Source organism: Pholis gunnellus, assembly GCF_910591455.1.
Source record: "Pholis gunnellus genome assembly, chromosome: 11".
In the NCBI taxonomy this organism is placed as follows: Eukaryota; Metazoa; Chordata; class Actinopteri; order Perciformes; family Pholidae; genus Pholis; species Pholis gunnellus.
In genome coordinates, this window is record NC_136538.1 from 24,458,999 (window position 1) to 24,480,213 (window position 21,215).

General features: G+C 43.9%; 1 protein-coding gene across 1 annotated transcript; it reads left to right on the forward strand.

Moving 5' to 3' along the window:
* The first annotated feature begins 427 nt into the window (after positions 1 to 427).
* On the forward strand, positions 428 to 19,508 carry bcl2l11 (BCL2 like 11). Its single transcript, XM_079169149.1, has 4 exons — positions 428 to 626; positions 2,606 to 3,021; positions 6,855 to 6,976; positions 16,903 to 19,508. The coding sequence occupies exons 1-4, from the start codon at positions 610 to 612 to the stop codon at positions 17,047 to 17,049; spliced, it is 702 nt and encodes a 233-aa protein (XP_079025275.1). The 5' UTR covers positions 428 to 609; the 3' UTR covers positions 17,050 to 19,508.
* Positions 19,509 to 21,215: the final 1,707 nt, after the last annotated feature.

A 21,215-nucleotide genomic window follows, 5' to 3' on the forward strand; every position in this document is an offset into this window, starting at 1 on the left:
ATTGTAAGGAGAAGGAGGAGCTCAGGGGCCCAGAGGGTCGTCGGTTCAAGTCCCCCCCTGGGCACTGCCGAGGTGCCCTTGAGCTAGAAACCCAGACCCTCAAACTGTAGCTTCAGGAGCTGCTCCTAAATAATATGATAGCTTTATTATTATAAACGACATGTTGATTCAAAGGTTCAGTTCTTGAGGGATTCAAGTATAATGCTCCCCCCGGAGCGTGTGATGCCGGTGTGACACGAGCGCGAGAGGCAGGGGGAGACAGAGGAGGCCGAATGGACCAAGGGGAGAAGCCCCGCCCACCAGGAGGCGGATCGTCGTGTCTGCAGGAGGAGTGTTCATATCAGTCCGAGAGCAGACTGAGAGCAGCTCTCCGCAGACAAACACACGGCGGGAGAGAGAGCAGGACACTGGTGACCTGCTCCGGTGCAGGCGGATTATTCATCTTCAACAAAAAACTCTGGGATTTATTTCACCTTTTTTATTTTTATTTTACTTTTACAAGTTCATGTTTTGCTCCATTTGGACCTGCGGATCCAGAGCGGACTCGCCTTGATATTATTTACACATATTTGTTATTTTCGGAGCCAGCGGTGATGTCCCGCCGCTGACATGCACCATCCGTCCAGGTGAGTTGGGACAGACACAGGTGTTTTTATATATATACTGTATAAATATAAATATATATTTATAGATAATTTACTGCGCAAAAACAAACCCAGTCTCCTTCTGACCGGCTGCTCATGTTTTATGGCAGCAACGAGAAATGATATAAAACATTGCGTCTCGTATTGTGAAATATGACTGTAATCCTCCCGAGGAGTGTTTGTCATGCGTAAAATGTGACTTTACTCTGCTTTCTTTTCATATAATATATCATGCAAGACGGAGTTTAAAGCATTATTTTCTTACTTTTTGGAGGTTTTGGAGAAAAACGTAGTTTTGCACTGACTTTGCCGGTAATGTTTGGAGACGCCGCGCGCCGGTTCAGTTCCTTTTACTAGTTTTATTAGTCGAGTTTTCGGTAAATGTTATTTCACACGAGATAAAAACAACACAGCGTCTAAAGGACGAATGTTGATCCTCTGATTAGAGTTTTAAAGCTTCATATTTCTAGTTTAGTGGAGTTTAGTGGATCGAGGTCACCGAGTTCAGCCGCTTTGTGAAGTCCTGCTCCGTGACAGGTGATGATTCACCGTCCAGACGAGCTCCCCTGTTAACACTTGTTATTAACGTCAGTTACCGGACCGTGAAGGATCATTATACCTCTTTTATTAGCGGTTTGTGGAGTTGTGCGCCCTGCGGGAGGCGCACACGCACCGCCAGGGTTTGAAGAAGAAGACAAAAAGTAACAAATAATAATTCAGGAGGCTCAAACTCCACGTGACAGCCGCTCAGTTATTTTAACATATTTGCCTGAAGTGAATCGTGGAATCTGAAATGTGTTTTTTTTTTTTCGTCGTCGCCCACGGAGACACAGCCGACCCTTCATGTCAACACAGACTGAGCAGACGTGTTAGCATGTAACACCATGACACCGGATCAAAAGCCCGCTTTCATGCTTCTCTGGTACCGGCATTAGCGGATTCTCTTCCCGCTGTCTGCCCTTCCCTCTCGGCGGGGTGACCGCCGGTTCCTTTTGGTGCCAAATGTCTTTTACGCGCCGCCGGACACATTTCATATCCGTGGGGCTCCGATCTGCACCGAAACCTCTCAGGGAAAGTTAGCGCACTCATACTGCTGGAGGACACACGGAGCGTCCAGTTGAAGCCGTCGCTGCTTCTCGGTGCGCAATAATATGCGTAAAAAGGAAAAAGACGACTTGCATCAAAGGTGCATACCGTGTGTTTATCGGTAGTCGGAGACTTCGCTCTTTGAACCATGTTGTTTATCATTTTAGATCGTTTTGGCACAGAAGTAGGCCATCGCCGCCGGGAATCCGTGCGCTTAGGAAGCTGTAGTTTAGTCTGGATAAACAGGAAGCGCCGCGTCAAAATATGTCGAGTCCGTTTTTATTAGAAGGTCACGTTGTGTTTTTAGTGATTAAAAACTGGAAATGACAACAATGCAAGATTCCTTGATCGCAATGCAATTAAGTGTGTTTAACATGAAGTGACTGTAGTAATATCTGCTCAACAATTTTAACATTCTTTACGATTCTATAAATGTCCGTCTATAAGCAGTAATATCCCATCACACTGTAACACTGTTGGAGTTGATTTGTGGGTAAAATAAACAGTTCAGACGGGTTCACTCTGTTTGTTGTGATGTGACGCAGTTATTCCAGCTGCTTCCTTCACGTCCAACCAGTCAAACAAAGATCTGCTGCAATCAGCAACTTCTGCGCCGAGTTCAGACCTGAACACGAGAACTAACTCCAAAGCTGCACGTGAGCTAGAATCAGGTAACGATTCGTAAAAGACACATATATTAGGTTTTATTGTTGACTCCTCGCGTTTCCTCGTGCAATTAAAGCGAATTAAACGACAGAAAAGCCGCAGTTTGTGAAGGAAAACGCGTGAATCCAGCTGCTGCTGCGGAGCCGTGAGGCGGTAGAGGCTCGGTGATGAAAGCCCAGACTGACGGTGCCGCTCTGTTCATCCAACAGACCACCAAACCGGCCCGATGGCTCGAGCGCAGTAACGGCGACGCAGCGGAGCGGAGGAGATCCACCAGCTGGAGCCGCGGCGCAAACCTCCCGTTCAAAGGGCGGCGGCGAGCGGAGCTTTGGGCGCGCCGGTCCCGCCGGAGGAGGGGACCCGGAGTCACCGTCCTGTCGCAGAACAAACGCCAGCCCAGACGGCCTCGGCGTGTTTCACACCAGGTCGATATTCCACCTCCATCGCCGCGCCTCTAGCGGGTACTTCTCCTCGGACGGCGACTCGCTGCCGAGCTCCCCGCTCTTCCCGAGGCCAGCGACGGCTGACGGCGCGACGCAGACCCCGAGCCCCGCCGGCCAGGTGATGAAACACGCCCTGCAGCGCATGTCTGAGGCGAGGGAGCCCGGGACGCCCCAGCAGCACGGTGAGAGCACGGCACCCTCCACACATGACCGGTGATCGCCACCAACACGAGTTCACGCTGCTCGGTTTCCCTTCACTAACGTGTGACGGAGCGACAAATACCGCTTCAGGACGTTTAACTGAACTATAAATCCGATATGTTTGAGGAGAGAAACCCGTTAAATGAACACTTTACATCGTGAAATGCACGTTTTTACTCTCAAGAAAGCTCTAAAATAACATCCAGTCATTGTTGTCATCCCAAATATCAGTTTCAAGGAAGGTGTGAAGTGTGACGCACACCCTGATATTAAATATATATAAAACCATGCAGTAGCTGCTGCTCTGGTGTTTAGCTGTAAAAGCCTAAATATGAGCCCAGATATGAGCTCAGCACATTGTCCTTTCCGTAGCACACATCGGAGTGTCTGGGCTGCTGTTGAATGTTGATGTTTGTAAAAAGATGAAAACACACTCAGCATGTTCTTAAACCCTCTGAGGTCATCGGGCTGCTCGTGCTCGTTGTTTCACATTCTGAGTTACTGACTCGAAGAAATCCAACAAACTCAGGCTGAAACCTGCAGAATGTAAAGAAGTGACTCAGTGCTGCTGAGTGACGTTTACAGGCAGGATACATTTCAACCACACACACACACGCACACACCACACCACACACACACACACACACACACACACACACACACACACACACACAGGCCTGGTAGGAAGGTAATAACAAGAATATGATAACATTTGATTGGAATAAAGAGTTCGTATCTCTTTACATTAATGAAGTTAATCCTACAAAGTGAAACCGTTGACATCATCCAACATTCAGGTCGGTATCTTCATCTTTTGGTGTCTTGGACTCAAACTGTCACTTAATGGCACTTTGTGAAACGGTGTAATGTTGACAATTTGGCTCCAGTCTCTGTGTGTGAGTGTGACTCCCAGCATGCTTTGTTAGACCTGTTGATGTTGGACCGCTGCCTCCTGCTGAGTCAGATTTACAGTCAGGAAGAAGAGTGTTGACTTCTGGCCACGCCCACTGCTGTGTGTGTGTGTGTGTATGTGTGTGTGTGAGTGAGAGTGTGTGTGCCATGATAATAAAAGAACAATGCAGCAGTTCAGTGAAAGTAAATCAATTAGTATTTTCCTATTAGATGGAACAAGTCCAACCTTGTATGTAACACAACTAGAGAATGACACATAATCTCTAGAGAATGTTTGAATGTTCGCTGCTGAAAACTAATTCTTTGAGCATCTTAAGTCTTCGGAGCTTTCGAGATGTTTGAGAATGATGTTGTGTAACATTTACAGCTGAAGGTGAAGTCGATTTAGCTATAAAACAACACTATAAAGAGTGATGCTGCAGAACCACACATTAATAATTCCTTGTTCTTATTTAAACCTGGCGCCGACACTACCCACAATGCAACAGTTCAGTTGGTGATGTGTCATGCTCGTAGCGGCTAATGTAGCCCCGAGCCGCTAGCCTGCAGCAGAGATGAGCAGCAGGCTGCAGATGTCTGACAACATCTCCAGATTTATGTCTTTTTCAAACTTGGAGCAAACTCAAGTGACATCACGGAAGGCAATTTGTCAGATTTCGCCAGGTGTCAATTTACGGTTCTTTAAAGCGCACACACGGCACACGGCTTCATGTCTTAAAGCTGCATCCTCTCTACTGTCCATCAGTTCATCACTGATCCCGTTTTTTCATTTCTGCTGTTTATTCGGGTACAGAAACAGAACACCACACGAGTGCTGTTAGCCGCTGGCTCGAGCTGCTCGTCCGGTTGCTTGGTGGTAAAAGTGACGCACGAGGCTGAGATTTAGCACAAAAAACAACAACAAACATAAATCCCTGAACATGATAAAAATGTAATGACATTTTTTCATCCTCTTCCTCTATGAAAACCACTTCCATATCCCTGGATGTGTTCAGTAAGTGTTTAGTAAAACGTTGTTGTAACATCTGAACACGTACGGCTCTGCTTTTTATAATAGCAGTGATTAGCCTCACTGATTGCCTTGTGTCTCTTTTATTCATGCAGCCAAACAGACAAGACACCAGTCAAAACAGACCAGTGTGTGTGTTTGTGTGTGTGTGTGTGTGTGTGTGCGTGTGTGTGTGTGTGTGTGTGTGTGTGTGTGCGTGCGTGCGTGTGTGTCATTCATTAAGAACATAATCACTGTGTGTGTGTGTGTGTGTAGCAGTCAAAATAGGCCGGCAGGTCTTTTGTTCGATGCAGACTGAAACCCCTCAACTCTCATTCAGTCGTCTACGTCCATCAGATAGTACAGATAGGAGATAAACACACACACACATTTTGAGTAATCTGGTCTGTTTGTGTGCTGGAGAGCGAGATATATGACTTGAGATCTCTTGTTGTCGTTGCTGATGACAGTCATCCCTAGAGTCACATAGTGGAGCGGTTTTAAATATTCTCAGTTTGATTATATCCAATGTCAGATATCTTTTATTTTTTTCCGTAATTAATTATCAGAAGTTAATCACAACCACGACGAAACTTGAAGGTGACGAATGGAGCCGTAAAGCTGTGATGTGAGGGATTCAGGGTGGTAGAAATCCATTCTTCTTTGTTTTTGACGTTGTTTAGTTTAGTTCACTCGTTGGTCTGTGGACGCTTTGAAGCCTCAAGCTCAGCATTTTGGCCGTCGCCATCTTGTTTTTTTTGCAACCAGTGAACAGGAAGTGACCATATTTGGACTGAGGAGGAGTGACGTAGAGACGCCGTATACGTCTCTGGTAGAGACCTGTCAATCACCGTGTAGCCCCGCCCCTCAAGCATCCCCTGCTTTATGGTCTGTCTGACTCTAAATGGACCATCATTTACTAAATGAACATCATGCTGTATTGAAGAAGACTTGAAACTAGAGATTGAGACCATAAACTCATGTTTACAATGTTTACTGAGGTAATAAATCAAGAGAGAAGTAGAGTCATTTTCTCATAGACTTCTATACAACCAGAGGAGTCGCCCCCTGGTGGACACTAGAGAGAATGCAGCTTTAACACGTCAAGCTGTGTGTATGGCGCTGTCCATGGTGCTGAAACGGAGAGGAAGAGATCGATGGTCAGACTTCCTGTTTACTTTTTGTGATTGTAAACAGACAGACAGAGAGCTGCAAGCCACAAACAGCTGGTTCTTCGCTCCTCCCTCTGTGACAGTCATTCATGCATTCTAAATATATTCATCACTCTAATAGTGTTGTGTTCTTATATGAGTGCTCTGATTGATGAATGTATACTTTCTAATGACAGAGGTTCATCTCTGTTCTGTTATTTGGTGTCTCCAGTGTTCAAAAGATGCCATTGGATCTATGGGAGATGCAGTGAAGTAAACTGTGTTCTCCGTCGTCGTGCACATACTTCCACATCAGAGGCTGCTGGAATAGATTTGAACTTCAGCCTCGGGTCTCTTGAATATCGGAGCATGTGAGAAATATTAAGTCTGAGTTTCAGAACAGCGTTCGTGAGTCATAAGTGGAGATCAGTAAGAAGTCAGAGCTTTCATGTTGTTCAGTACTGACTTACTGTTGACTGAAAATATCACAGATTAACCACGAAAACACACACACACACACACACACACACAGCCGGTCAGCTATGAGACGAGTATTTCTCTACATCTTTATTATAATGCCAGTCATTTTCATATTGTTGCATCCTATTCTTAGAGCTTTGCTTAAAGAAGGAGGGATCGCTCTCCCTGGACAAACAGAACAGATGAACATAATATAATTACAATGCAGACAATCCACAGAAAAAGCTTGTTTGGTCATATTAGCAAAGTGTGAATGTCTTTTTTCTTCTTCTCTCTGTTTTAGGACGAACTTCCAGCTCCTCTAGCACGAGGCAACAAAACGCAGCAGAGGACATGCAGACGGAGGCAATCGGACGAGAGCTCCGACGTTTCGGAGACGACTACAACAGACAACTTCTGCTCAGGGTTAGTGTGTGTGTGTGTGTGTGTGTGTGTGTGTGTGTGTGTGTGTGTGTGTGTGTGTGTGTGTGTGTGTGTGTGTGTGTGTGTGTGTGTGTGTGTGTGTGGAGAGAAACCACCAGCCACCACATTTATGGAGCAGTTGAGCAAAGTGCTGAATGCTCAACAGCTGCAGCAGAGCAGCTGATTGGCTGACAGAAGGAGACTGTGGTTAGCTAACAGATGTAAATGACGTTAATCAAATACAACATCTTTTTGTTATTGTTGAGGCTTTTTTTCTTCTTTTTTTCCCAGAGGTTTAGAGTTCCATCTAGCAGCCTGGCCTCATCCAGCGTTCGTAGCTATAAATACAAAAAATCGAATGCGCCGCAATCCGTGGATATCCCACGAAAATATTTGGTATGGTCTCTACGTAATCTTGGAGTTTAAAGTTTAAAGACTGCAAAAACGACGAGTCCAACAAACAGCGATCTTTCACCCAGGTAACAGCTGTTTGTTGCCCGTGTGAAACGAGAAGTCAACGTCGATTTATTTGTCACATAACATGCGTACTAAAGTAAAACCACATACTTTATTTTAACCAAGACGACGATCTTTTCCTCAACCTAAGTTCTTTTGTTGTCTAAACCTAACTAAGTAGTTTAGTTGTCTAAACCTAACTAAGTAGTTTAGTTGTTTAAACCTAACTAAGTAGTTTAGTTGTCTAAACCTAACTAAGTAGTTTAGTTGTCTAAACCTAACTAAGTAGTTTAGTTGTTTAAACCTAACTAAGTAGTGTTGTTGTTTAAACCTAACTGAGTATTCTTTCTATCCAACATGACACACTAATTTCATTGTTTGCCACAATTTAGTGGTCTGTGTTTATCACATTCCTGCAGAAATCAAAACAAATCCCAAATTTAACAATGGACTGAACGGACAAAAATGTCCCTAAATTGTTGCCGTGGGTGATCTGAAGGAGCCTGTGACCAGCTGGTTGTTTCCGCTGCACCCGGGGCGAGAAGACCGAAAATGACTTTTTTCATCAGAACACAACCAAACAGTCGGCCTGAAGCTGCAGAAAATCCAGACGCCACAGTCACCACTAAATAAAATTTAAAAAACAACAACAACACGAAAAACAGCCATGTGACCCCTCAGCAGAGTGGAAGGGGGGCCGAGGACGGACTGGTTCAGATGTGCTGAGACTCAGACGAGCTCATTGACTCTGCTCACATTTATAAGAGTGGAGCTGAGAATCAGTCGCTGCAGCGTAAAGATCATTCAACAACACAACGTTATTTAGCTCGAGAACGTCGGATGACTATTGAAGAGATAATCACACTATTGCATATAACGATGCAGTTTAACCGTCAGTCGGTGTTGTAAAGTTTGCTTCTGTTTCCTTTGGCAACATTTCTGCGTGTTGCATCATCACAGTTTTATTTACTCTATCAAAGAGCGGACCGGAGCTTTAGGAAGCCGGAGAGGAGGAAGAAGAAGAAGAGGGGGGGGGGGGACAAAATCAGAGCTGGTTCACTTTAATCTCATCAGAGACGTGGATTCACAGACATGACAGGTCGGTTGTATCGCAGTGAAGGGCTTAAATTTGCTCCCTCAGTGTCAAGAGCTTAACAGCGATGCAGCTACAAACTCTCTGATTAGTCAAAATGTTGCGTTCTGGCTGCTAATGAGCATCAACCAGGGAAACGGTTACCAGAAAGCCATGAAACCCCCTGAAGGGAAGTTATCTGAGCGCTCTCTGTGGCTCCAGCTGTCATCACGTTTGCTCTGAAGCCCGTCATTAACGAAGCTAACGCATCATCCATCCGTCAGGGTGCTGGTTCACGATCAGTCGCTGCATCTACCTGCCTCCCTGGATGATCAAATATACTGTTAACATGCACCTTGAAGGGAAGGCGCAGGAGTCTGGGAAAAATCAGGAGTTTTGAGCGTCAGTCAGTGAATCCCACGAAGTGTAAGAGTCACGCGAGGGAAATATGTGAGGACGAGATGATTCAACGCTCGGTCACGCTGTCAGAAAAGACTTGTTTTGTGTGTTTCTCAGTGGCCTTCTGTGAACTCGGGTTTTGAGGATATTGTCCAGAAAGCGTCGGCACGTGTGATCGTTGGTGCTGCAGAACAATGAGGAGGCGGAGAAAAGAGGAACGTGGAGGCTGGTTCCTTGTTCTCGTGCCGGGTGTTGATGTGGACAAGTGTGTTTTTACCACAGACTGTATATAAGAAGTGGACGCAGTCACTCATCAGTTTGTGGAGTGACTTCAGGCCGTCGCCATCTTGGCTTTTTTTTTTGCAACCAGTGAACAGGAAGTGACCATATGTGGACTGAGGAGGAGTGACGTAGAGACCTGTCAATCACCGTGTAGCCCCGCCCCTAAAGCATCCCCTGACTTGTTTTGTTTCTGTCACGTTTGACTCTCTGTGGTCTAGTTCTATGGTCCTCTCTGCAAACATCACAACCATGGCAAGAAGAAGAGAAAAATGTATGAAGTGCAGTTGAACACAGTTATGATACCATAACGCTTTTAAAAGATTTGTTTTAAAAACAGTGGAATCTATATCTATCTTCCAAGTGTCCTCAAGTGAAACCAACATTAAAAATAAATGATGTGTTCACTTCCTGAAGTTCAGTCAAAGTTTCACAGAATCTTTGTTCTCAGACGAATCAATCATGACTTCATGTTTCCCTGAAGAGCTCAAGATTTAATGTTTTTTACACAATCTGATTAAATCAAACGGTTTGTTTTGGGGCTACATTTGAAATGAGTCGTGTAAATAAAAAGGTTTCACCGTGTTGAGCTTGTTACAATGAATTGTGTAGTTTTGGCGATTGTTTGAAGAAAACATGGTTGAGTCATCAAATAAGTCCAGCTGGACAAAGATACAAATGAAATGCATGAATAATTAAGAATGAATTATATTATTATTGAATAAAACACATCAGCAGACACGAGTTCTCACATTGTTGTTGAACACCGAGCTGTTGACTAAAGAGTTCTATTCGGTTTCAGTGCCAAACACACAGGTGTCTCATTTTATTACCCAATAAAATGATATAAAGCACTTCTTAAAAAAATGCTTTTACATTCAAATCACACTGAGGTGATGAAGTACAGCTGTGAGTGATCAATATCATCAGTCATGTGTTTTCAGTCCTCTCTCTGTGACCTAATTTACTCCAGCCTCTCTCTCCGTTAAACATTTACACAGTGTGTGTGTGTGTGTGTGTGTGTGTGTTTGTTTTCAAACATCTGTAATCGTGCTCAGCATGGTGTGTGTGTGTGTGTGTGTGTGTGTGTGTGTGTGTGTGTGTTGTGACAGGCTAGTGTCCGTGACAGTGTGGATTCATTATGGCTCAGCCCTGTGGTTAAAGAACTCTGAGGGAGCAAAGCACAAGGTCTAATTATGCTGCCAAAGCACACACACACACACACACTCTCACACACACACACACACACACACACACACACACACACACACACACACACACACACACACACACACACACACACACTGTCTTTCAGTAGGAGGTGAAAACCTTTTGTCCTGAAGACAGAAATAACTGTGAGGAACGTTGTTTTTTTGGTTTTGCGAGTGTTGAAGTGTGCGTGAAAGTCACGGCGCCGAGTGAAGCGTCTCTGATTCGTCGTCTCTGATTCGTCGTCTCTCTGCTCGTCGCGCTTTGTTTGACCTTCAGCGTGTTTATTTATATCTTCTGATCCGTCTGATGACTTCATATCACAGCTCCTCCCTCACATCATGTGATCAATACACGGTTCAGATGCACAGATTAAAACCCTGAGTCACAGCGTTATGAAGCACACGAGGAAGATGAAGAACAGTAAGTTGCATGAATTTGGACTTTGGAGGAATGTTGTTCAGCTAAACTGAACTCCAGACGACCAAATCAAACAAAGCTTAAAATAGTGATGTTTCATAAAGATCACTTTATTCTACATGTCACATTTAAACAGAACCCACCAGATCCTGTAACAACAGTAAACGCTGCACCAGGAATGACTCGGCTGAGACCAAAAGTCACGACACATAAGAGGTTGTAAGTTAAGGTCGTCAACATCGTCCATTTTTCTTAAAGTATATGATTAAAGAATATCAACTTTCCTTTATTTGAACATGTTTGAGTTTTCTCTGCTAGATTAAAAATGTGTCGGCGGCAAAAGAACAAAACGCTGAGACGAAACGAGGAAAGACCTTCGGTTCTAATCCAATAACGGTCTCTGATAGAAGATGAGAGAACTCGTGGATTGTTTTGGCCGTCGCAGGATAGTTCACGAATATAAAGAATAATGTTCACATAGTGTTCTTATTCATGCTCCAACCAGTTCAACTGCTCAGGGAGGGTTTGCAGAGTGGCACTTAGTTTGCATTGTGCGTGGTGCGTGTCTGCGCGTGTGTGTGTGTCTGCGCGTGTGTGTGTGCATGGTGCGTGTGTGTGTGTGTGTGTGTGTGTGCGTGGTGTGTGTGTGTGTGTGTGCGCGTGTGTGTGTATGTGTGTGTGTGTGTGTGTGTGTGTGTGTGTGTGTAGCCTTGTTTAGAGAGCTATTTTTGGGCAGCAGCATAGTAAGTTGTGGTGACCAAAAAAAACAAAAAACAGAAATCACATGAGGCCGCTGGCTGACTCGATGTTTCCACTGTGAAGACAAAGAGACAAGAAGAAGAGCACGAATGAGAAGAGAAGAAATATGTAAAGTATAGAATCATGTGAACGACATCATCGTTTGTCTGATTGAAGACTGTTTGACGATATATGTGCGATGTATATATTCTGCCGCCCGTTTAGAATTCCATAAGTTCTGGACTTCCTTCCTGCCGGGAAGCCGTTTGTTTTCCGTTCATTTCAGAACAAGTTAACTTGCAGACACTTTAAACCTGAGCTGGGCGATTCATCACAGCGAACCCTCTTCGCCTACTCTTCTTGTTTTCACGTTGTCGTAACGTGAAAGTCACAGATTCATTTGAAAAGTCCTCAACATGTTGTTTCTGCATTTGGTCAGAGTGACGTAGAAACAACAAACAACGTACAACTGAGCGAGCGGTCTATGGAGGGAACGTTATGAACGTTACCTGGTATAATAACTAGCCAGGAGGTCCATGAAGGTAGGATGTGTCAAATAAACACAGGACTTTCACCCAGGAGACCGCTGTTCACGTCCCGTGTGAAACCAAAAGTAAACGCTGCCTCTGGGCTCGTTATGTAACGAAACATAAGGAAGTCTGTTGGGTTGGTTGATATATATTTACATTTGTTAGATTGGTATGTTTCTTAAAGAAATATATCTATATTTTGTTGCCTAAACCGAACCGTGGTTTCACAACGTTAACGAGTCATTTAGTGTTTCTGCTCGCGGTATCCTGCGGTTTGCAGAAACATTTAACGCTAACGTCTTTTCTTCAGGCGACTGGGTTGAAAGTCGATGTGCGGATATTGTGCAGGCCAGCTGTCCCGTCTGGTTTGATTGGCTGTCTGTGTGGTCGCTTCATTGACTCACTGACTCACATGTTGACGGGCGGATCGTCTGGCTGATTATCAGTCGGTCGGTCGGCTCACTGCCCACTCGGGCTTTTCTCTAGTTGTGATGTTTTGCTCTGTTGCTCTTTCTTTCTTTTTTTTTTGTACATCAGTCTGGTCACGTATTTCATCACAGTAGCACTATCGTGTGCACGTGTGCATGCATGATGATGACTTTGTGTGTGTGTGTGTGTGTGTGTGTGTGTGTGTGTGTGTGTGTGTGTGTGTGTGTGTGTGTGCAGGCTTCTACTTGTTAGAAGCCTGCAGAGTTGCAGTAACAGCACGAAAAACCATTTGTGGCAGCAGGTTTTCTACTCTCAGATGATGAGAGGGTTATATGAGGTAAGAGTTCAAATGAGGAAACGATTAAGAGAGTTGCCAGTGTTTGTGTTTCTGTGTGTGTGTGTGTGTGTGTGTGTGTGTGTGTGTGTGTGTGTGTTTCCTTTTCTGTAACCCTGAGGTATAAGGTTGAGTATCCAGAGTGTTTGGTGGAACTGGGTTTGGCTCTCAGCCTGCAGTTTGTCAGCTGAAGAGTCCATCTGCTTCTCATTGCAGTGGAAATCCAGCCTCTCATCCTCACTCTGAAATACAACCTCAACAGCAGAGCAGCCTCAGCGTGGACACGCTGTTTCTACACCAAGTCAATCAGTGTTTGCATTAAGTGAGATGCAACATGATATTTCAACTTGTTTCAAACAGGGCAGCCGTTTCCTCTTGAGTCCGGTCTTCATCCTGAGCTGAGCTAAGCTAAGCTAAGCTAAGCTAAGCTAAGAATAAGAATAATAACTTTTACTCTCTACAGAGTTTACAAAGTGTTTTGACAGACAAAGCAGCAATAATAACACAAAACAAGACACACTGAGGTCAGATAAAACAGCACAAGAGACGAAACAATAAAACCAATTAATACCATCAAAATAAACTAAGAAATAAATCAAATAAAACTAAATAGCTTAGTAAAATAATTTAGTAAAATCAACAAATAAAAATAAAGCAGTAAAGCGACGACATCCCGTCAAAGTCAGTCTGTAAAAATGAGTTTTAAGAATTGATTTAAAAGAAATCATACAACACATACGACTGTTTAATACTCGCTGCTATTTATATATTCGTCAAAAGATCCACAAACATGCACGAGTTAAACGAGCTCTCGTGAGTTTTGAGAACCTGCAGCCCGTCTTGAGGTTTGTGAGGTGAGGAAAGAGCTCAGAAACCACAACGCTTTGTGTCTCTTCCCTCCAAGAGACGAGTCTCTAATGTGTCAATATGATAAATGCTGCTGCAAGCGAATCAACAATAACAACAATAATCATAATGTTTTTAGAAAAGTATAATTACACGTTTAATGAACACAAAGCGTGTTCACGAGCTCTTCTGTTGAGCATCCAGAAGGTTTTCTACTCTAAACAAAGCTTTGAGGTTGTTTGCTGCCAAATGAGGAGGAGGGTTGAACTATGGGATGTTAGCTTCAGCTTCTGCACCCACACGGGTCTTGATGTACGATAATGCTGTGGAGGTGAAACCCCCCAGAAATCAATCAATGTTGGGAGAGATTACTCTCTGCTGCTCTTTCAGCTGCATCCTCCACCGTGTTTGAATACGCACTGAACAGACCGTACAGCCGAGGCTGACGGGAGTGCTGTTGCATCGATCTGGTCGTAATGAACGGCGCTCGGTGAAAAGAAAAAGGGTCAAAGTTATTACAATGTATCCTCTGAGAACCATGAATGAGAACCACATTTCTAATCTCAGTCCATCCGAGAGCTGTTGAGACGATCGGTGGAGCCAAAAACACTCGGTTATAAAAGTGGATCCCAGTAAATACGTCGTTCTAGTCAGCGAGCTGGTGAGCGGCGATAACGATGGTTTTAAACTGAGATCTCATCGAGTTGTTCTCTCTTCAGCTTTTCCTACATTTATTTTTCGTACTTGTTTCGCAGCCGAGTTTGAGTAGAAACTCTCTCTCTCTCTGGGGAATTTAAAATTAGTGTGATTGGTTGTTTTCTGGTTCTTGCTTTTGGACTTCTCTGTGAATCTAAACTGCTGAACTGGTTCAGAGTGATCCATCGCAGGGTTAACTAGTCTTCCCCTTCACCTGTTTCCTCCTCTGGCATCGGGGCTCTCTGTGGTTTTTGGCTCACTTTTCGAATCAAACCACACAGCTTTGATATTCCTCTCTCGCTCTCTCGTCCGTTAAGATCCTGTTTTCAGAGTGCAGCTTCGCCCCCCGAGGCAGGAGGCTCATTCTGTGCCATTCGATGTCTGGATGGTCTTTGAAAAGGCTTCATGCCAAAAACAGGAATCTATCACCCAGTGGAAAAAAACCTGATCCCTCCTCTTGTAAATGCCGTTTGTTATTCTAACGCTTCAGTAGTGTTCGGTTTCCTCAGGAGTAGCTGAGGATCTCTGCTTTTTATTCACACAGCTCCTAGATTTTTACATCTGACTAAGATAAGATGAGATAAGATGAGATAAGATATACTTTATTGTCCTGCAGGGAAATGTGTGTCTTGGGCTAGGAAGGAGGACACGAGGGTTTACACCGTGGTCACGTAGCCGGTTCTTAATTTGGTCGTAAACAACCGAGTCTCTCGCCCCCAATTTGTTTGACAAATGTGCGTCTTGCTGGGTCGGCCCTTGACTGACGGGAGTCCCGGAATCTCGTTCGACATTTTCGTTGGCGACTTCGTGAAAATGACCTTTTTAACCTCATCGAGCTCTTGTTCATTCTCTTCTTCTGTTTGGAGCCGTACGATGGAGCCAACGGTTCCCAAGGAACCTTCAACAGGAACCTTACTGTTTCTGATGAGTGCTTTCTTTGGGAAGGAGCTTCTCGGGGGGGTCAACGTAGAAATAGATCAGGAGTAGAATGGACATTCACGTGCACCGTTTCCATGGTGACCGTTGTAGCGGGCTGACTTCCATACGAACCGACTTACCGGCAAGTCGCAGACTCACTGAGGTGAGGTTTTACAGTAACAGCGTTACAAAGCGTCACAGTAAATGATAGAAATACCTGTAATCCTCTATTATTAACTCTACATAATTACCAGCTGCCGTCTTTACGTTAATCTATGTAATCCAACACATTCATCAGTTTCCTTTTCCCTGAGGTATTTATCTCCATATCAACACGTTCAACAGTATTTCACTCATGTTGCCTTTTGTCGCCCCGTGGAGCAATGGGGTCGTTTATAAATATATACACAAGTTAAATATGTATTATGTATGTAGATTCTCTAACACTGGAAGAAAACATGAAACTAGTCTGTGTGGTTGGAATCCTTCAGACACATTCAAACATGCATTCATACCCTGACTGACGTAGAATGACACCTGGAGCTGTGGCAGGATGTGGAGATCTGTACTTACCTGCTTCCTGTGGATGTAAACATACAGTATGTGTGCGTGTCTCTTTGATTTTATAGCATCAAGGGATTCCAGTGTTTACCTGAACATGTGACGTACATCACAACACACACCAACATCTTGTGAAATGAGAGCAAGAGCCAACGCAAATGCTTCAGTCGGGCCAGAATGAACTGAACATGCTGTTCTCTCTCTTTTCACTCCAACAGTTTTCCTTAATATCATAACTGTAATACTCGTAGTATTACAGTGTATTACATGTAGTAGCTGTACACAGCAATGTGGCAACACGGCTGTTTCTTTATCGGCATGTCTTCTACATTCGTCTGCTGCATGGATCATTGGATCATCAACAGGATGCTGACTGGTTGTCTATCGAGCTAGCGTTAGCATATTTCGCTAGCAGCCTGCAACCGTCGAGTCAGTTGCGCACAAGAAGATGTCTTTAGTCTTTCTGTCTGAAATCAAGGATCCAATGTTTCCAACGTTGTCACCGTAAACTACATCGTCACCTGTGACGTGCGAGCAACTCGTCAAATGCAGACGCTTGACCGGCGGCTTCAAACTACGACGCTCTGCCTTTCGGGGACGGTGTCTCAGTTTCCACTAGTTTACCTAGTTTTTAAGGTTTAGTTGGTTAGCTTCAGGCAACGAAACGCGGTTAGGTTTTGGAGTTTGCGTTAAAATAAGTACAATTATTACTTGAAATATCTACGTACGCTACGTAACAAAAGTCGATCTTTCACCCGTGAGACCGCTGTTCATGCTCAAAGTTGATTTATTTGTCGTGTAACGTTGGTGCTTCAGTAACACCACTTCTGTAGTCATTTCCACCCAAACGACGATCTTTTTCTAAACCTAAGTTGTTTTCTGTGAAGACTTTTATTTTGAAAGGACCATATGCACGTTATGAGAAGCAAAACACGGAAAATGAGGAGTAACTTTTCACCCAAACCGTTCCGTTCAGTTTGGTGCAACCATGTATCTCATGAACACTGTAACACCTCTTCTTCTTCTCTCCTCTCTATTTCAGGGGACGGCAGGTGGACGTGTGATCCGTCCGAACCCGCTGCCGCACATCCACCAGGAGCCCGCCATGCTGCTCTGCGTGGGCCTCCTGGTCCTCCTGGTCATCTATTTGCGAGGCAGCACGAACAGCCAGGACCTCTCTCAGGTTTAGCCTTCGGAAAACCCAGCAGACGTAGCATTCCTCCCTGAAATATTTGTATCTGTGTCGGATCCTTTTTTCGTTTTTTTGGGGACCTCGTTTTTTTTTACCTTCCTTATGGAAACTTTGAAATCTTAATTTTGGGGGAGATGATAAGGAACTCTAAAATTGGATTTTTAGCTTTTTCACCCATTTTTCCTTCACGGTGTCTGAGCCTTTGCATTGCTGCCAAAGAGCCGGGATTTGCACTCCTTTCCAGCGCAGCGGTGGTCGCGTCACCTGAATACGCCTGTGGAAATTCAAATGTGCCTTGTACAGTTTCCTGTTTACTATTTTTTTGCTTCTCTTAAGGTGTTTTTTTATTGTACAGAGACGATGAATTCCTCTGCAGACCCGGGTTGTTAAAGTACGAGGGTCCAGCCTCTTCCTGTCGCATCAGGATCCAGCTTTCAACGTTTTTATCTGATCTACTGTTGCCATGAATTACATGTCTGCTTATGTCTACATTGTTAGTTGAAGAGTTTCCAGCAGCAGACGTTCATCTGGAGAGGGAGCGGTGAGGCGGGTAGTAGGATACGTTCCGCGGTCATCACCTCGCTTTTGGGTGTGAATCACAGCATTTGGATCGTGAAAGACGGAATATTTCTGAGGGAAAGTCGGACAAGTATTAGGAACTGTGAAAGAATTCCCCGGTAGTGGAAGAAAAAATGCATAAAATGACCCAACTTTCCTGTTTAAATGCGGCGTAATACTGCGATTTGTCTGCAATAATGATGAAAGTGTCCCATTTAGTTTTTGTGTCATATTTTTCCTTTTGGTTTTTCCTTTAATATCTCCCGTCGCCAGTTAGTTATGTGACGAGGATTATTGTCCCCTCAGAGGTACTTGATGCACCGATCCTGCAGCTTCTTAAGAGAAGCGAGAACACATCTGCGTTGTAGAATGTGTGATCTTGGAAGAGCAAAATTAATGTTTTATCCTCGTATTTCATGATTACTTTAGAATTTTTACAATTTACTGAACATGTTCAGACATTTTTACCTCTGTATTGTTCAGTTTTACACAAACAAACCTCTAGTGAGATGAAACTGTACCAACGTTTGAGTGATTGATAGCAGCCTCCCTCTGTGGCCTCCAGAGCCAGGTCCAACGGTGGAGAAGTGACTTCCTCTCAACTATCTAAAGAACGAACTGAGATTTCAGAATCACCAAATCCAGACGTTACGGGGCGTCGTTTCCCTCTTTGCTCTGATTGTTGACTGAAGATTTTGCACAATGAATGATCACAAGCAGTTCGTCCAACAATAAGATTTGAGTTCTTTAATAAGCTGCTCAGTTGGTCAAAGATCAAGAGGACGAACAACACCAGCAGTGAAGTCGATCGTTTAAACCATCAAACTGTTCACGCAGTCTTGTTTACTCATTTTCTACCTTTTTATTCAAAGAAACTTCCTGCAAACGATCACAAAAGGTGATGAAGCGGCGCCGTCTTCCTCGTTTCAGCCTCTGGATTTCACATCAGCAGTCAGACTGAGGGTCTGTTGACGAGCTCACGCTCTCCGTCTATCAGCCCGGTGGTTCGGACCGGCCGAGTCTCCTCGAGCCGGCCGGGTCATTAAAACCACTCAGAGAGTCAAAGAGCGTTTAGTGCGTTAACGAATCAAACGGCGGTGCTACGGGGCTGCACGTTTATTCTCATCTTTGAGCTCTTTAGGCTCATTACAACTTCCTGTTGTCATGTGAGGAACCGGCTGAAGCAGGCTTCTGTGTTCTTAAAGGTGAAACACACGTTACCTCTTCCAGCTGATTAAAACTCAACCCGAACAATGAGAAAGTAGAACAGTTAAATGCCCGCTCTATCGTACGCACAAATATCCGGATTTGGAGGATGTAGGATGAAATATTAGTGAGGATTAATTACTGCTGCACTGCTCTTTACTGGAGGTGGAGAAGTTTTATACGTTTGCCAATAAAGCAACCAGCTCATCATGATTTTAAAATCAGAAGCTTGGAAACACCATCTCAGCTTCGTCTGGTCTGGTTAGAATGGACTAGAAATAACAAATAACTACGACCGTAGTTACAGTATTTCTGCTGAGGTGAGATCCTCGTCATCTGGTTCATCTTCATCTTCAGCCGGTTCATCTTCAGGCTGTCTGTGACTAAAGACATCATGGGAGAGTGAAGGATCAGTGGATGAAGTCAACACAAGTCAAAGTGATCCGCTCATGACAACAGGCTCACAATGTCACGTGTTTAGAGAGAATAGTTGGTTTATTGGTATATGAGGATTAGAATACTTAATCGGAAAGTTAATCAAACAACTACAGAAAGATTCCACAACGAGACGCAAAGCGACCAGAAAGAGGAACAAAAAAAACACGACAAAGGGAAGCAAAACGGCAAAAAAAAGACAAATCGACGACGAAGAGACAAAGAATGACCACAAAGACTCGAAACAACCACAAAAAGATGCAAAAGACACAGAGACCCAAAAAAAGCAAAACAAAGAACTACAAAGAAGCATAAAATGAGCTTCAGGAGACTCAGAGAGACACAGAATGACGACAAAGAGACACGCTTATATTTGTATTTTACTTTATTTCACCAGATAAATCAATTTAGAATGAATTCTCGTATTTGGACGGATAAAAGTAAAAGAAACCGTTGAGAGTGGTCGTGTTTCATTCGGGGTTCTCCTTCGTGGAATGGAGGTTTTATGTGTCTCACAGCTGCTCTACGTAGTTACACATTGAAGCGGTTCATTGATATTATCTCATATTGTAATATTAAACGTTCTTTGTTTTCTCATTCGATTGCGTCGTGAATCGGACGTCTCTCTCTCCGTCTCTCTGCGTCCTCGCTCGTCTCCGGCTCTCGTCTTCCTGCGCTCCACGTTCAGCCGCTTTGCTTCTTCCCTCCGCTGTGACTGCGCGTTGATGTTCTGATATTGTTCCATGTGAAACCTGAGACCTCATTTTTTTTGAAGTACTGTATTTACAGCCGGAGCGTGAGAGGAGAGCGTGTCGGTGCAGGAAACTGAAAGATGAATTACAGTCTTCTGAAACTGATATGGAAACCTGTTGATGTGTTGATTCGTAGGTGTTGCGGCGCAGAAAACGGTCGCGTGACATTCTGATTCACTTTGAGCTCTTTGGGTTAAATGCAACAGGATAATCATGACGATCCGTTAACAGGAAAATAAACATTTACTCTCAGTTCTTTTCATTTGAACTTTTAAAAAAGACAAACCGTATTAAAAACAGGGAACCCTGAGACACTGGTGTGCTGTACAGAGATGCATCTGTCGGAGCTGGTTTGTGCCGGAATGACTCCAAATGACCCAGTACGACTGTAGCAACATGTTGTTTTTTCTGTTTATACTGTTATTGTACATCTGAAAATATTGTAATTATGCTGTTTTAATTGCTTTAAAATGTAACTGTTGTAAATAAAGCTTTTACATCTTTTTAAAGCTGCATTAGTGATTCATAAATTGCTCGTTTTTTAACAGAAATACTTTAGTATTCAGCTCATTCACTCATGTACTCATTTTAATATACTACTACTTCAGTTATTAAAATGACTAAATAACTCAAACGGCTACAACCACAGTTTACTTAAACATGTGAGTTCACTGAACTTAGGTTGAATAAGTAGTTTAAATTTGTCTAATTAGTTTTGAAAATGCCAATTGAATTAACTTAAATAATGAAGTTGAATCAGGAGCGGCTTATTGTTTACATGTTCACAGTTTAAGGAGTCAGTTCTTCATATCAGCTCAACCGACACGCTGACGATGTTCCCTGAAAAACGTAGTTTAATTTAGACGACTGAACTCTCAGCAGTACTCAAGTCAGAACTCGTGTTTAGAACTTATAGCTAGAAAGGCATTTCTTATTTGAAGGGGTCTTTTAATTTGACGGCAGCTCATATTTATTTGAGCCGGAGTACGCAGGTAAAGAAGCTCCTGCAGGAGGCGATGGAGAGGTTGAGGAGACGATGGAGAGGTTTAGGAGACGATGGAGAGGTTTAGGAGACGATGGAGAGGTTTAGGAGACGATGGAGAGGTTTAGGAGACGATGGAGAGGTTGAGGAGGCGATGGAGAGGTTTAGCAGGCGATGGAGAGGTTTAGGAGGCGATGGAGAGGTTTAGGAGACGATGGAGAGGTTTAGGA

Bases quoted from the DNA above. Each gene is read 5' to 3' on its own strand.
- bcl2l11 (XM_079169149.1), top strand. The intron at 3,022-6,854 runs GTGAGAGCACGG...TCTCTGTTTTAG, and splicing joins CGGGACGCCCCAGCAGCACG to GACGAACTTCCAGCTCCTCT. The intron at 6,977-16,902 runs GTTAGTGTGTGT...TCTCTATTTCAG, and splicing joins ACAGACAACTTCTGCTCAGG to GGGACGGCAGGTGGACGTGT.